The sequence below is a fragment of the Heptranchias perlo genome, chromosome 22, assembly GCF_035084215.1.
Source record: "Heptranchias perlo isolate sHepPer1 chromosome 22, sHepPer1.hap1, whole genome shotgun sequence".
Classification (NCBI taxonomy): domain Eukaryota; kingdom Metazoa; phylum Chordata; class Chondrichthyes; order Hexanchiformes; family Hexanchidae; genus Heptranchias; species Heptranchias perlo.
Window position 1 is genome coordinate 19,535,028 of NC_090346.1, and position 17,377 is coordinate 19,552,404.

Consider the following 17,377-nt stretch of genomic DNA (forward strand, 5'->3'; position numbering starts at 1 on the left):
TTGTGTTTAACTAACTTGATTGAGTTTTTTGATGAGGTAGCAGAGAGGGTCGATAAGAGCAATGCGATTGATGTGATGTATATGGACTTTCAAAAGGCATTTGATGAAGTGCCACAAAATAAACTTGTTATAAAAGTGGACAGTGGCAGCATGGATACGAAATTGGCCAAGTGACAGGAAACAGAGAGTAGTGGTAAATGGTTGTTTTTCAGACTGGAGGGAGATATACAGTGGTGTTCCCCAGGGGTCAGTATTAGGACCACTGATTTTTTTTGATATATATTAATGACTTGAACTTGGGTGTACAGGGCACAATTTCTAAATTTGCAGATGACACAAAACTTGGAAATATAGTAAACAGTGAGGAGGATAGTGATAGATTTCAAGAGGACATAGACAGGCTGGTGGAATGGGTGGACACATGGCAGATGAAATTTAACGCAGAAAAGTGCTAAGTGATACATTTTGGTAGAAAGAACAAAGCGAGGCAATATAAACTAAAGGGTACAATTCTAGAAGGGGTTCAGGAACAGAGAGATCTGGGGGTATATGTGCACAAATCACTGAAGGTGGCAGAGCAGGTTGAGAAAGCGGTTAAAAAAGCACATGGAATCCTGGGCTTTAGAATACAAAAGTAAAGAAGTCACGATGAACGTTTATAAAACACTGGTTCGGCCACAACTGGAGTATTGTGTCCAGTTCTGGGCACTGCATTTTAGGAAGGATGTGAAGGCCTCAGAGAGGGAGCAGAAGAGATTTACGAGAATGGTTCTGGGGATGAAGAGCTTCAGTTACATGGATAGACTGGAGGAGCTGGAGTTGTTCTCCTTAGAGCGGAGGAGGTTGAGAGGAGATTTGATAGAGGTATTCAAAATCATGAAGGGTCTAGACAGGGTAGATTGAGAGAAACTTTTCCCATTGGCAAAAAGGGCAAGAACCGGAGGACATAGATATAAGGTGATTGGCAAAAGAACCAAAGGTGACATGAGGAAAAACTTTTTTACAGTGAGTGGTTGTGATCTGGAATTCACTGCCTGAGGGGGTGGTGGAGGCAGATTCAATGGTGGCTTTCAAAAGGGAATTGGATATGTACTTAAAGGAAAAAAAATTGAAGGGCTACGGGGAAGGGGGAGTGGGACTAGCTGGATTGCTCTTGCAGAGAGCCGGCACGGATTCAATGGGCTGAATGGTTACAGCACAGAAGGAGGCCATTCTATGATTCTATGAAATTGCATTCAGTGCTCCCTCATCAACATGTTGGAACATTGTGTGGAATAAAGACAACTATAAAGGATGAAGATGTAAAAACTGAGCATCAACGGGATGAAATATTAAGAACTACCATATTGTACCTAGTTTACTAAATGTTTGTTTTTATTTTTTTTAAATCAGCAAAATGCACAATAATGGATTACAAAATTCTAAGTATTAGCATTTACCTGAAACGATTTGGTGCTCAACTGTTTATTACTTTCTTTCCAGATGGTTGTTCAAGTCATATGACTGCAGTTGCTGTAGGCTCCCTAGGTGGTTATCTTCATTTCTATGGAACAAGCCAGAATATCGCAGAACCACCAGAAATTTAGCAACATGGGCAATAAATGCCGGCCTCACCAGCGACGCCCACATCCCATGAACGAATATAAAAAAAAAATTTAGCAACACATATTGCTTGTCCTTAAGATTCTGTTGAATAATTCACAGTACTTGTTTTATCTATATATTACAACTACAATTTTGCTTTTCATCCCATTTCTGATGACTCTTGAATTGTTTAGTGATAATTATTCATACAACTTGCTCAAGGTGAGGGTAGAAATATGTTTATCTTACCATAGTCGGGGTCAAGCTAGTGTATAGAATTCTAGAATGATACCAATTCTAATTATTAGTTTATTTAAAAAGTAAAACCACAATAGTTTTCAAATGATGAGTTTCTGATCTTATCTGGGGTATCAAGGGAGGCCAGATTCTTTCCCAGATGGAAGTGAAGAAAAATTGACTACGTAGCATCTAGGGGTCATGTCCAGGAGCAATTCAGGGTGGCTAATGGTGGAATGAAACCTGAGAAGCCAATTCACCTACTCCTTTTGTTGTGCATTGGTGTAGGTGATATGACTGGCAGAATAGGAAGTTAAGAAAAAAAGGGGCATCTAATCCAGGATACTTTACAGTAAAGGAAAGAAATTCATTGTTCATTTTTAGCAAAAATGTTAACAAGAGTACAAGACAGCATTTAAAATTTACAGGAAAAATTTCACCCCATAGATTGTTATAGCACAGGATTATAACAAGATTAAAGGAGTGTTCCCATTTCACTGGCAGGCTAAGCGGTCGGAACAGTCCACTTTCAAAATGCTGCAGAAAATTTGCCACCTTGCTTGCAAGAATAAGTTCATGCTGGTACACTATGTTTCTTTCTGTAGGTTTATTTTTTTAAAACTGTCTTCTTCCTCCCTGTTTCTTACTGAGTTTTGTGGAGAATACCAGCAATTCTCACTAGTCAGGACTTTCATGTGGTTTTGTGCATTCCTGATTGTTGTTTTTGTTTCCCTCCTCCTACGCACCCCCCCCCCCACCCCACCACAAAAAAATACTGACGTGGAACATGTTATACAACTCTGATGTAGGTTAAATGATGCAAAATCTTCTGTATTTTTCATTGTCCACTTTATTCAATAAAATATAAAGTGAAGTGCAAAGCTTTTGTCAATATTACAATAAGACAAAGAACAAAGTGTGCTACAAAAGTACATTAGATACATAGACCTAAGTCTTATGCTTCCAAAAATACATGTAACAGTAAAAATAAAAACAACTCTGAGCAAGTAATTTTTCAAACAGCTGGACAGAATTTCAGTGAATTTTTTCCACATTTTCTGTGTGGCACATAATGACAAATGATAAGTCATAAATAAAATTTGGAATATTGTTTTTTTCCCCATGGGGAATAGTAGATTTTATTTTCTAACAAGATGTATAAAGCATGTATTTGTGGAATTTGGAGTGGAATGTAAAATATGAATTCTGCAATGTTATCTGAATTTGTACAGCCAATATTTTAACATTTCAGTGAGAAAAAATTAAAGCCATCAAAGGTTTTCTAAAATTGTATTTGCCTTTTAACCAGGGTTGAAATGTAAAACAACCTTTAGCAAAGTCAATGGATTGGCCAAGCTTGTTTTAAACAAGATAAATACTTGTTAGTTATTCCATCCGATGATCTCATAAATCAGTGATTTCAACAGTCGTGCCTGGTACGTAACTGTATTCTTCCCTGTATGCAGTCTTTGTTCCTCTAAGGGCTGTTCAATCACTGCTAATACATTCTTGCCATAAACTAAAAGGGTCAAATACAAAATGATAATATTGTAAAAACTGTACATTAAAAGAACATGCATTTATATAGTGCTTTTCACAACCTCAGGACATCCCAAAGTGCTTCATAGTCAATTAATTACTTTTTGAAGTGTAGGCACTGCTGTAATGTAAACTGGGCTGAACTGTTAATGTGTAAACCAACAAGCAAACAGTGGGAAGTATTCAAAGAAGTATTTGGTACAATACAAAACCAGTCCATACTCCTAAAAGGCAAAAGCACCACTTGGGTAGTTATGCAACTATGGTCAACAAATGAGGTAAGAGACAGTATCAAGCTAAAAGGAAAGGCTTACACAAATGCAAGGAAAAGTGGAAATGCAGCAGAGTCAGAGAGCTATGAAAGGGGATACAAAGAAAGTAACGAGGTGCAAAAAGTAATATGAAAAAGACTTGCAAGGCGTATCAAAGCAAAGGTTTTTATAAATATATATATGAGAAAGAGAGTGATAAAGGGGAATGTGGGTCCATTAAAGACAGGTGAGATTATAATGGACAATATGGAAATAACAGACTTGTTAAACAAGTACTTTGTATCTGTTTCACAGTGGAGGAAGAGGACAAAATACTAGCAGTACAAGGGAACCTAAAAGTGTAGGGCAGGAACCTAGTGGATTTAATACAAGTAAAAAAAATGGTAATGGAGAAAATAATGAGACTTAAGATACACAAATCTCCGGGACCTAATGGTTTCCACCCCAGGTTATTAAAAGAAATACATTGAGGTGTCAGCCTAGATTATGTGGTGAAGTCTCTGGCGTGCAGCTTGGCTCATGAACCTAAGAGTGCTACTATGAAGCCAAGACTGACACCATAGCAATCTCTTAATAACTAAGCAAATGTCTTAGGAACATTAACATTATATGATCCCAGCTCTTTCTAAAGTTACATTTGGGCAATTCTCAATTCAGTTACATCTCTTTTGTAGTGGTACATTAATGTCAGATACTGTGATATTCAGTTTATATAGATCTCTATACTTTTGGATATTTATAAAAATTATACTAGCTTGTAAACAGTTTCCTGCAGAAACACCATTTTAGCTTTGTTCAGGATGCACTTGGTCCTTCATAGTACTAATAATATTTTAAGGAAGCTTTGTATATTGTGTCTATTCAGAAATAGCTGCTGTTTTGTGAACATAGTTGTCAAAATAGGATACAATTGCCCCAACAATTTTATCTCATTTACATAAATATAGAGAACTTTCAAGGTTATATGTTTACATCTTTCCAGCCACTGGAACATCACTTTTCAAAAGTTTTCTAATAACTTTAGTAATACTGCTTGGTACTTACTTTCACAGTGCTCTAAGAACTGAATACATTCTTGTATAACAGTGTCCCTTAGCATAATCATGTGTTTTGCCATATTTTCCAGTAAAGATAAGAAGCACCGTTTTGCATAATACCAAGTGTCTGTTCCAAGCTGTAAAGAAAAAAATAATTGACTAACTCATTTTTGTAGAGAGCATTGCAGCATGAAACCTGACCAACATTTTGTACTGAACCATCTGGAGTTGCCAACGATATGTAATCATTGCATTTCATGAACTTTGTTGAAGGCGTGTAACACTGCTACAAACTCTTTTGTTAGAAAAGACTTTCACAAATCTTTTCTAAAAGTATAATGCATTGTCTATTTTCAAGGGTCAGGATCAAAGTACATTGCATGAATTGCTTTCACAGAAATAGTACCTGTGGAAAGATGTTTCTGTCATTTTGTAAATCAAAAATTTCCAATCATCCATGAACACTTTGCTTGAAACACCTCACTTGAATGTTTAATGTAGTTTTTTTTTGCCATTTCAACTTAAGAATTTTCAAATCTACTACGCTGCTTTGTGATAAACAATTTTTTTCCCATAAGCAATATCTGTTATCTACTGGTACACCCGTTTTCCCTATGGGTTTCTATCTATCAGTGACCAGGCATTAACAAGTATGCAATTAAACACTCCACAGAGTACATAAACCAGGAAAACAGCATTCTAGTCATTACACTGTAACTGAATTGTAGTTTTAATGTCAAAGGATGTATATGGAAATATAGTAATGGAGAAAACTAATTTTAAAGTTCAAAAGACCAGTTTCATTTACATAAATCCTAATATTTACAGTATTGAAATATTTGGACAGTATCTGATGGTTAGACTGGCCATAATGATTGCCAAAAACAATTTCAGTTTTGGTTTTCCTTTCTTTCCGTTCCTGATGTAAAATTCTATGAAATCCCTCCCCACCCCTGATTAGCTAACGCTATTCCAATGACTCAAACCCTTCTTCAAAGAAAATTATTTCATCCCCTTCTTAAGTATGTGTTTGAATCCAATTCCAAGAAAAGTAATGTTTCAATAAATGTGAATTTGACTTGTGGTCTAAATTTTTACTTTTGGTAGAAGAATATACAACATTGGAAAACTTGAACATGAAATTCATCCCACTTGTGGATTGCAAGGTCATTGCCTATCAAGGAAACTACACGTGAAATTGTTGAATTCAATATTAATTCCATGAGTAATATCGAAAGAATTGCCATAATTACACCTACCATTTACTGACAACAATGGGCAATGCACTGCTGTTTGATTTATTTAAATGAAATTTAATACCTCACAAAGTAGCTCTGATTGGGTTATTGCCTTACATTGAGTAAATTCCCATCGAACCTGTGCCGGCTCTTTGCAAGAGCAATCCAGTTAGTCCCATTCTCCCGTAGCCTTGCAAGTTTTTTCCCTTCAAATACTTATCTAATTCCTTTTTGAAAGCCACGATTGAATTTACATTCACCACCCTTTCAGGTAATGCATTTCAGATCATAACTACTCGCTGCGGAAAAAAGTTTTACCTCACGTCACCTTTGGTTCTTTTGCCAATCAACTTAAATCTGAGTCCTCAGGTTCTCGACCCTTCCGCCAATGGGAAGAGTTTCTCTTTATTTACTTTATCTAAAGCAGTCATGATTTTAAACACTTCTATCAAATCTCCTCTCAATCTTTTCTTTTCTAAGGAGAACAACCCCAGCCAGGTCTATCCACGTAACTGAAGTCCCTCAACCCTGGAATCATTCTAGTAAATCTTTTCTGCATGCTCTCTAAGGCCTTCACATCCTTCCTAAAGTACGGTGCCCAGAATTAGACACAATACTCCAGTTGTGGCCGAACCAGTGTTTTATGAAGGTTCAACATAACTTCCTTGCTTTTGTACTCTATGCCTCTATTTATAAAGCCCAGGATACTGGATGCTTTTATAACTGCTTTCTCAACCTGTCCTGCCACCTTTAGAATTGTACTGTTTAGTTTATAATGCCTCTCTTCGTTCTTCCTAACAAAATGTATCACTTTGCACCTCTCTGCGTTAACTTTCACCTGCCATGTGTCCACCCATTCCACCAGCCTGTTTATGTCCTCTTGAAGTCTATCACTATCCTCTTCACTGTTTACTACGCTTCCAAGTTTTGTGTCATCTGCAAATTTTGAAATTGTGCCCTCCACACCCAAGTCCAAGTCTTAATATATATCAAAAAAAGCAGCGGTCCAAGTACCGACCACTGTATACCTTCCTCCAGTCCGAAAAACAACCATTCACCACTACTCTCTGTTTCCTGTCACTTAGCTAATTTCGTATCCATGCCCCTCTTATTCCATGGGTTTCAATTCTGCTGACAAGCCTATTAAATGTCTTTTGAGAGTCCATATGCACATCATGAACTGCATTGCCCTCATCAACCCTCTCTGTCACCTCACCAACAAACTCAATCAAGTTAGTTAAACAGGATTTGCCTTTAATAAATCCGTGCTGGCTTTCCTTTATTAATCCACACTTGCCCAAGTGACTATTAATTTTGTTCCGGATTATCGTTTCTAAAAGCTTCCCCACCACTGAGGTTAAACTGGCTGGCCTCTAGTTGCCGGGTTTATCCTTATACCCTTTTTTGAACAAGGGTGTAACATTTGCAATTCTCCAGTCCTCTGCACCACCCCCTAAGGAGGATTGGAAGATTATGGCCAGCACCTCTGCAATTTCCACCCTTAGTTCCCTCAGCAACCTAGGATGCATCCCATCCGGACCGGGTGACTTACCTACTTTAAGCAAAGCCAGCCTTTCTAATATCTCTATCAATTTTCACCCCATCCAGTATCTCAACTACCTCTACTTTTACTGTGACTTTGGCAGCATCTTCTTCCTTGGTAAAGACAGGTGCAAAGTACTCATTTAGTACCTCAGTCACGCCCTCTGCCTCAATTTTTAAAATTGTACCATTTAGTTTATATTGCCTCTCCTCATTCTTCCTATCAAAATGCATCACTTTATACTTTTCTGCATTAAAAATTTCATCTGCCATGTTTATGCCCATTTCACCAGTCTGTCCATGTCCTCCTAAAATCTGTTACTATCCTCTTCACTGTTTACTACATTTCTGAGTATCGGGTCGTCTGCAAACTTTGAAATTATGCCCTGTATACTCAAGTCCAGGTCATTAATATATATCAAAAAGAGCAGTGGTCCTAATGCCGATCCCTGAGGGACATCGATGTAAACTTCCCTCCAGTCTGAAAAACAACCGTTCACCACTACTCTCTGCTTTTTATCTCTTAGCCAATTTTGTATCCATTGCTGCTACTGCCCCTTTAATCACATGGGCTTCAATTTTGCTAACAGGTCTATTATGTGGTACTTTATCAAAAGACTTTGGAAAGTCCATATACACAACATCAATCGCACTACCCTCATCAACTCTCTCTATTACTTAATCAAAGAATTCAACCAAGTTAGTCAAACATGATTTGCCTTTAACAAATCCCTGCTGGCTGTCATTTATTAACTCATATTTTTCCAAGTGCCAATTAGTTATGACTTGGATTATTGTCTCTAAAAGTGTCCCCACCACCGACGTTAGGCTGACTGGCCTGTAGTTACCAGGTTTATCCCTCTCCCCTACTTTGAACAGCAATCTTCCAGTCCTCTGACACTGCTCCCATATCTAAGGAGGACTGGAAGATTGTGGCCAGAGCCTCCGCTATCTCCACCTTTACTTCCCTCAGCAACCTAGGATGCAATCCATCCAACCCAGGTGACTTTTCTATAACAAGCCTGTATTACATGCACATGTGACCCATGTTATGAAATGCAGTGCTTTCCCAATGTTTACTGTTAATGTAGTAGAGCACACATTGAGCCAAATCTACTTGGAAAAATAACAGTGTGTTAACGACGCTCGCCGTTATTAATGTGCAAGTCGGCCAGCAAGTTCAGGGGATGAAGAGATACACTGAGTTGTGAATCTCCAGAACTTGGTTGGTTTACACTGCTCCGCTGTTTGCTTCACACAAATGGCATCTTGCCTTTAGCCTCCCTGTTATTTTTAAGAACTTGCTGGATTTGCAGATCAATTGTCCATTAAAATTGACGCAGAAAGTTAGGGCTCATAATTAATTGTGTAAGTACCCTTTTAGCGACATGATAATTGTTAATGCAATGCCAATCAATCACTCCGGCCCAGAAAGAAAATAATTTAAACTGTTGAGTCTCATTCCTGCATGTAGTAAATGGTTTTTTTAAGAGATTTTAAAAATGTCAAATTTTTAATTTTTTTCTTACATTTCCCTTTCTGTCTCTTTTTTCTCTCTATTAATCAAATCGTTCCCTCTCTTTATTTCTCTTTCTGTACCTGATTTGAGTCTAATTCACCCTCCTTCTCTTCATTCCTCTGTTTCTTTCTCAATCCTTAAATCTCATTGGCTAAGGAGATACGCTGTTGGTCCTGTTGTTCACTAGGGTCCCAAATGTCCCGTTGCCCTCACCGTTATCAGCTCACACTTCTAGCAAGTTACGCTGCAAAACATTTTCGAGCTGAAGAGTGCAGGAAAAATGGGGGAAGCTGCGAGGTGCTCCGCTCCAGCAAGATTTAACCCAATAGGTTCTAAGCAATAAAGTTACTATAATGTTGACATGGGATTTGCTGACATACTGACTTCATAATCTACATGTATGGAAACTGGCTTCCTGCTAAAGTCAAATACTTGATCTGTGTTTGACTATTACAACAAAGCAACTTTCAGGTCTCAGGTTTGACTAGATTAAATTCTGCATCTATGACTGATGCAGACGGGAGCAGTGTTGGGGATTTCCAGGTGTTTTACAGCAGAATTATTAAAATAATCTGGAAACAACTGGTATTCTTGATTTTTTTTGTCTCATGTTTTCATGCTACAAGTGATTTGGTATTTCTGCACGTTTGAAGCATACTATCAAAATTACACTGCTTAACACAATGAATGGTTTTAAAGATGTTAATTTGAAAGCCAGAATTGGAATAACAAAATGGTCTGAACTGATTCACTTTGTAGACTATCAATACTGTCTGAATTGTTCTCAATATGAAAGGGATATTGTGGAAGCCTTACTTGGTTAGAAGTTTTCACTTCATACAGTCTGCCCATCTTCGTTTCAGCTTACCTTTTTATTGTATGGCTCCAAGCTCTTTATCACTCTTGAAATGCCAAATTCATAATTTCCTTTAGCACAGTATAAGGTCCTAAGAGAATTGAGAACAAAAAACATTACATAAAAACAGCAAAGCAGAGATCAACGTGGTTTTATCACTAACAGTATAAATGTATAATTGAAGGTTTCTGGAATTGTAATAAGAGTAGCTTTTTATTTTTTAAAGAAAGTTGTTAACTTGCTCAAGAGTAACTAAACACTTAACAGGGTCAGGTTGCAAGCAGATTGGATGTGAATGTACATCTAACCCATCCACAAATATGCAGAATCGTGGCTCAGTAGTAGGAATGTGTTGTGCTTGTATTAAACCACATTTTAACATATTTTAATTTGGTATATATTCCATTAGTGGTATAAAATACAACATGACTCCTAAAACTATCCATTACAGACCTCACAGCCTGCATTTCCATATGTGTCAGAAAATTAACCCCCAAAGGTTCACCCTCAGCCATATTAAAGCTTTTTGTTTCTACATCATACATTAGCATAAGATTGTTCCTCTGGCAGCTCTTTTTCACTGAGGATTCAACTACAATATGACATCTCACTGGCATCTATTATCCTTTGTATCACAAAAATGCTTGTTCAATAGTATAAAATGTTAAACACAATCAATTTATGGATGTTGAAAGTGTTTGTCATATTTTAAAGAGATAAAAAAAGTGGAAGAAAGTCATTTTTTTCTGGTCTCGAACTGGAAATTTATAAACACCTTCCAACCTGCAAACATTCCTCCCTAAACAGCAATCGCACTCTGACTGTAAGCTGTGTTTACTTAGAGCTATAAGTCTTTGTGGCCTTAAAGGACAGGTGAATTTAACTTACCACGAACAATGCCATGCAAAACCTGCTAGCGTAAATAAAATGTGACTTAAGGATACGCAATGCGTTATAATCAAATATGGATTTTTATATCACTTTATACTTGTTTGTATTTATTCTGTGTATGTGAGCATGATCTGAGCTACTTCCATCCATTGGTAATTAAGAAATGAAAATCAAAATATAGAGGACGCAGTGTATATCAGAAGGCAAAAACAACTTGGCTATTGATTTTAATAAAGATCAGTTTTAAGATGGAAATATGTTTGCAACACCCGAATGAGATTGTCCCAAAATACATGCCCTCATCTCTCATCTAACTTAAGAAAATCATCAGAAGGTTCTATATCAAATGAAGAAAGCTAAATCAGTTGGCAGTTAGGTCCTCTAACCTCTGATGTCATTATTCATTTAATGTGACAACTTTTTAATTTTGAAGTGACCTAAAGTGACTGGATTTTGGATAGAAGTCACTAAACTTCTTCAGGACACTGAAATGTGCATCTCTGTAAATTTTGCTACATGCATTCTCTGCAACCTAGCTTTACTTATTGGATCAATTCTAAATAAAAATTTGCATTACTCTTTATTATAAGCAAATGTTTGTGTAAAGATAAAACCAAAAGAGTCAGATAATTGAAAGAACTGGTTGATGTAGCTGATGACACTTCTGAACTGATAATGCTAGGAAGGAGAGCCTTTCTAACTCAGTTTTATCAGAAGGTTTTATTTTTTTACAAAATGCTTTTCCAGATTTCTTTAGTGGCCCAATGACATGAATGTCTATCATTGGCTGCAGTTGTAACCTTCATACCTTTGCCTAAGGTGAGACATTTTATAAACAACTAAAATGATAAACGGATGTGTAATTACACAAACCTGAGAACCATAGGAACTTGCTGTGCATTCTACCAGACAATTTATTTTGACAATTTGTTTCTCTGTTTTCTATTTCACCAACCTGTTTTAGCCCCCCACATTCAGGTCGTCATCCTCAGTGAGGAGGGTGGTGCAGTTCAAATGGAAGATATATTCATAATTTTCACTATTTGTTCCTTGGTAACCTTAACATAAAGTTGTAAACAATTTTACAACACCAAGTTATAGTCCAACAAATTTATTTTTAATTCCACAAGCTTTCGGAGGCTTCCTCCTTCGTCAGGTGAACGGTATGGAAGGAGGAAGCCTCCGAAAGCTTGTGGAATTAAAAATAAATTTGTTGGACTATAACTTGGTGTTGTAAAATTGTTTACAATTGTCAACCCCAGTCCATCACCGGCATCTCCACATCATGGTTAACATAAAGTGCCATTGAACGATGCAGGAAAAACCTTCTCTTCTCCCGGCAATCCACACAAGACTGCCAAACTTTCCACTACATATGCCAATTAAGACTTAGATTCAGACTTAGGTTTTTGGGGGGTGGTTTTCTGATACTAATGGGACTGAAGAGTCTTCGGAATTTGCCCTTTGCTAATTCTTTTTCTATACAAGTAAAAGTTCCAATATTGCTTATTAGTCTATTTTTTTCATTATTATTGGTACTTCAATTGCCAGTAGAAGGACTGAATCACCTCTTTCTAGCCTCCTTTACATATGGTTCATATGTCCTCAAAGCTGAGTTTCAAAGTTTAGCCTAGACAATCACTGTCAGTCTTCATAGCATGATTTTCTGGAAAGCGCCACTGCTGCATTTAACATCCAAGCTCTGGTGTCCATGGCATCACAAGTTGTCTTCCTTACTCAACTGACTTGATTAGAGTCAGCATCTATTTTGCAATGTTATGTAGCCTCCTGAAAATTATTTGCAGCCCCTCAGCAACTACTCCATTCAGTCCATGGTATCATTTATTTCTGTGAGATACAATCAACTGTTATACACCACACATCATTTTGTAGCTTTAGCACTTAATCTGTTTCAATTAAATTAAGTACCACCTACCCTATAACAAGATTAACAATGCAGAGGTGATAAATCTTTTTGTCCGGGTCATCATATGCCAATTGTTCCTCTTCCTTTTCAATCTTCCTCATCAGTTCCTCTGCCTTTCAAGGGAGAATTAGTACAAAGTAAACTATTCTGAAAACTCGTCTATTTTGATGATTTTGTAGATACCTTTAATAAAGACGATTTAAGAAATCAAAATATTTATTTCTCAAAGTGTGACCAAAACAAAAATAGATAATTGAAAATGTTAAAGTAAGTGTTACTAAATGGAAGTACAGAATAAGCTACACGCATTTAAAATGAGTTCATCAACATATATTCCTTCAAGATTAAATAACGCTATGTTTTCAGTTTGTAGTGAATACATCCCTTATGTATACATGTATTGATAATTTACATATTCATCAGCTCAGTAGTCAGAAATGATATATATATATGCACAAAAATTTACATATGAAACACTACACAGCCAATGGTTAATTACAAAATTATAAAAACTTACACTTATAAATGCTTTCATAGAATCATAGAATCTTACAGCACAGAAGGAGGCCATTCAGCCCATCGTGCCTGTGCCGGCTCTTTGAGAGAGCCGTCCAATTAAGTCCCACTCCCCAGCTATTTCCCCAGAGCTGTGTAAATTTCGACGATGCACCATTTTGAAATGCAGTTACTGTTGTTATGTCTCACAGCATCGTGGGAGAGAGCGAATTTAAACAGTGCGGCGAACCCAAGCCGGGTATCAGAGCATTATGGGAGAGGACCGGAGCGAATTGAAACAGAGTGGGGAACCAGAATGGGGGGAGCTTGGCATCACGGGAGAGGCCCGGAGCAAATTTAAACAGCGCAGGGAACCCGGGCAGGGTAGCGGAGCACCGCGGGAGAGGCCTGAAGTGAACCTAAACAGAGCAGGGAATCTGAGGTGGGGGGGAAGGAGCTTGCATCGCGGGAGAGGCCAGAAGTGAATTTAAACAGAGCAGGGAATCAGAGGGGGGGGAGCTTGCATCGCGGGAGAGGCCCAAAGTGAATTCAAACACTGTGGTGTATCCGAGCGGGGGCAGAGCTGAAACAGAGGGAAGAATTTGAAAAGTGACATCACGATCAATGCAGTCGAAGCCAGATGAATAAAAGCTCAGTGTTCAATTATTTATCCATACTCTAATTTTAACTATGCGGGAGATTAATTTAATTAAGCTTAAAAATAACACATAATACAAAGGCAAAAACAAAACTATCAACTTTAAATAGTAAATAGATGTAATAGGATAAATATATTAAACTGAATAGTAGAAGTAACTAATTTAGTATTAAAGATGAATCAGTCAGCACTAGAGCTAAATAATTACTGTATAAACAGTAATAAATAAATATATAATAGATAATGCCAGCACAGGCAGTGCGTCGGGTCTGGAGAATGTGGGATTTGTGGACAGTGAGACTGTCCCGGATAACTACACCTGAGTGCCTTGAGTAATTCTGGCTCAGAGTTATTGAATTAGAGCGCAAGTATAGAGACACTCTGACACATAAGGGACGGGGAGGAATATCTGGATAGTTTATAGCAAGAAGAATTTGCATTTATTTGGCACCTTTAATGTAGTCCCAAGGCATTTCACAGGAGCATAATCAGACAAAAAGATTTGACACCGAGCCAAAGGAGACATTAGAACAGGTGACCAAAAGCTTGGTCAAAGAGGTAGGTTTAAAGGAGCATCTTAAAGGATAAATAGGGCTGTAGAAAGGACTTTAAACCAATAAGGGGAGTGGGTTAGGGTTTGGGTAGAGATAATAATAACCTAAAGATAAAAAAAAGGATGAGAGCAAAGGTCAAAGTACAAAAAGTGATAAAGATAATATAAATACAGGACTGTACCCAGGTGCAGAAAAGGTTTTTGAAGTAATAACAAAACACCTGTTAAAAATAAAGCAGGAGTGATGTAAAATAAGAACATATTAATTTGCAGGTATAACAATCTGCACAGCTACAAAAGGTGTATAAGTCAAGAAATGTGACAAGACACCATCAGGGCATATGGACAGAGTGGGGACAGTTACCCAAATAGGAATTCTGTACACAAATGTACATAGCATAAGGAAAAAACAAGCAAAATGGAAACACATTCAGTTTAAAGGGAGTTTATAGTTGACATAAGGTCAGTAGGATATAAGATCTTTAGAAAGGACAGGGAAATTGAGAAAGCGGGAGGAACAGCAATATTGATAAAAGATATAATTGCAGCCGTAGAAAGCAGGGGCTTTAGTAAGGATGAGCAGGCAGTGGAAACATTTTGGGTAGAATTAAGGAAAAGCAAAGAATGCGCGACTCTGGTGGAAGCTGCCTACAGACCTCCTGATAGTAGTGATGTAGCGGTGGCATGTATAAATATGGAGATCAGGGAAACACGTTGCAAAAACAATGCGGTTATAATGGGTGATTTTAATTTTCACGTGGGCTGGAAGAAGCAGAACAGCTCAAGTCATAAAGGCAGCAAATTTCTAGAGTGTATTCGGGACAGTTTTCTGGAACAATATGTTTTAGAACCGACAAGAAACAGGCCATACTATATTTAGTGACGAGCCAGAATTAGTTAACAATCTGACGGTAAGGGAACATCTTGCGAACAGTGACCATAACATGATCAAATTTAATATTAAGTTTGAAAGGGACAAGGGAGAATCACAAACCAGTGATTTAAATTTAAGTAAGGCAAACATCAATGAGACATAAATTGACCACAGAAACCTGGGCTGAACTGTTAACTGGTAAACCTACAAACATTGAAGTATTTGGTACAATACAAAACCAGTACATACATCTAAAAAGCAATAGCTCCACTTGTGTAGTTAACAAATGAGGTAAGATAAAGTATCAAGCTAAAAGAAAAGGATTACTCAAAGTCAAAATGCAGCAGACTGGGAGAGCTATAAAAACAAAGAAAGTAATGAGGTGAAAAAAGAGAAAATGAAAAAATACTTGCCAGGGATATCAAAGCTAACAATATATTTTAAAAAAAATGTTACTAAGAGAAAGAGAGTGCTAAAGGGGAATTAAAGACAGAAACAGGTGATGTTGTAATCAACAATAAGGAAATAGCAGACTTGTTAAATGAGTACTTCGAAGCCGTCTTCACAGTAGAGGAAGAGGATAAAATACTAGTGATATAAGGGAACCTAAAAGTAAGTTAAGGGGAGGAACTTATTGGAACTTTAATGTAAGTTTAAAAAAATGGTAATGGAGAAAATAATGGGACTCAAGATAGCCAAATCTCCAAGACCCGATGGTTTCCACTCCAGGGTATTAAAAGAAGTTGGTGAGCAAATTGCAGATGGGTTAGTCATAATTTTCCAAAGCTCTCTTGATTTGGCAATTGTGGTGTTGGATTGAAAAATTACATATGTCACTCCATTTGACCATCAAGGGAAGGAGAGAGAAACCAGGTAATTACAGTCAGTCTAACGTTAGTTGTGGGGAAGTTACAGGAATCTGTCATCAAGGACAGAGTGATTGAGCACTTGGACAATTTTGAGCTGATCAGAGAAAGACAGCATGGAACATAGCAACAGGAGTAGGCCATTCAACCCCATGAGCCTGTTCTGCCATTCAATTAGATCATGGCTGATTTGTATCTTAACTCCACCTATCTGCCTCGGTTCCGTAACCCTTAATACCCTTGCGTAACAAAAATCTATCAATCTCAGTTTTGAAATTTTCAATTGATTTAGCCTCAACAGCTTTTTTGTTGGGTGGTGGGGTTGGTGGGTGGAAAGAGTTCCAGATTTCCACACCCTTTGTATGAAGATGTGTTTCCTGACATCACCCTGAACAGCCTAGCTCTAGTTTTAAGGTTATGTCCCTTGTTCTGGACTCCCAACCAGAGGAAATAGTTTCTCTTTATTTACCCTATTAATTACTTTAATCATCTTAAACACCTCAATTAGATCGTCCCTTAATCTTCTATACTCAACCGAATACAAACCTAGTCTATGCAACTTGGCCTCATAATTTAACCCTTTAAGCCCCGATATCATTCTGGTGAATCTGCACTGCACCCCCTCCATGGCCAATATATCCTTCCTGAGGTATGGTGCCTAGAACTGAATGCAGTGTCACTGTTCAAGCTCCAGGTGAGCAGGATGGAGCCAAGCGGTGGTGCCGTGCTCCACATTGTGGTGATGTGATTCCACAAAAAGGTGCTGCCAGTTGAGTGGCAGGCTGGCTTAGAGCTAGAGCCAGGGAGGCGGGCTATACATAGATGAATAAGAGTCAAATTTAAACACAAAATGACTGGTTAAAAAATAACCGTTCAAAAAATTTTAGTTAATACAATAAAAAGGAAACTGCTGTATTCTTATATACCTCATCCATCGATGGATATTTCACTCACCTCTTCGTTTTGACTGGTCATAATATAGGAAACGCAGAGATTAGCAAGGACAATGGCACTCACATTTAAGATCTGGAAACAAAGTGAAATGATTATAAGCATATGCCTACGTAAAAGTAACATTACATTAAAATGGATAAAACAGGGCAAAGGGTGTAAAACCACACTACCAAGTCCGGATCTCGGAATCAAAACAAGCAAAGTGACAATTACAGTGTACACAACAAACAATCACACTTTTAATGGCATGGACAACTAAATCATTTTAAGTAGTACAATCAAATGCATGTACGCATATCAGCATATTTCTAGCAAAGATGCGATATATGCAAATT

General features: G+C 37.5%; 2 protein-coding genes across 4 annotated transcripts in view; one reads left to right on the top strand and one right to left on the bottom strand.

Moving 5' to 3' along the window:
- Nucleotides 1-2,728, top strand: part of c22h16orf89 (chromosome 22 C16orf89 homolog) — an 85,587-nt gene extending 82,859 nt beyond the window's left edge. The window contains exon 8 of the mRNA XM_068003112.1: nucleotides 1,483-2,728. Within this exon, the coding sequence (XP_067859213.1) occupies nucleotides 1,483-1,586 (104 nt within the window). The 3' untranslated portion in view covers nucleotides 1,587-2,728. The remainder of the gene's footprint in view (nucleotides 1-1,482) is intronic.
- ift70 (intraflagellar transport 70) overlaps nucleotides 2,679-17,377 on the bottom strand; it is a 155,791-nt gene continuing 141,092 nt past the window's right edge. For 2 of the 3 annotated variants that reach the window (XM_068003109.1, XM_068003111.1), the window contains exons 16-20: nucleotides 17,043-17,114; nucleotides 12,652-12,755; nucleotides 9,837-9,915; nucleotides 4,677-4,806; nucleotides 2,679-3,340 (exon numbers count right to left, since the gene is read on the bottom strand). In XM_068003109.1, coding sequence (XP_067859210.1) covers nucleotides 3,204-3,340; nucleotides 4,677-4,806; nucleotides 9,837-9,915; nucleotides 12,652-12,755; nucleotides 17,043-17,114 — 522 coding nt within the window. In that variant the 3' untranslated portion in view covers nucleotides 2,679-3,203. The remainder of the gene's footprint in view (nucleotides 3,341-4,676; nucleotides 4,807-9,836; nucleotides 9,916-12,651; nucleotides 12,756-17,042; nucleotides 17,115-17,377) is intronic. The other variant, XM_068003110.1, reaches the window with a different exon arrangement.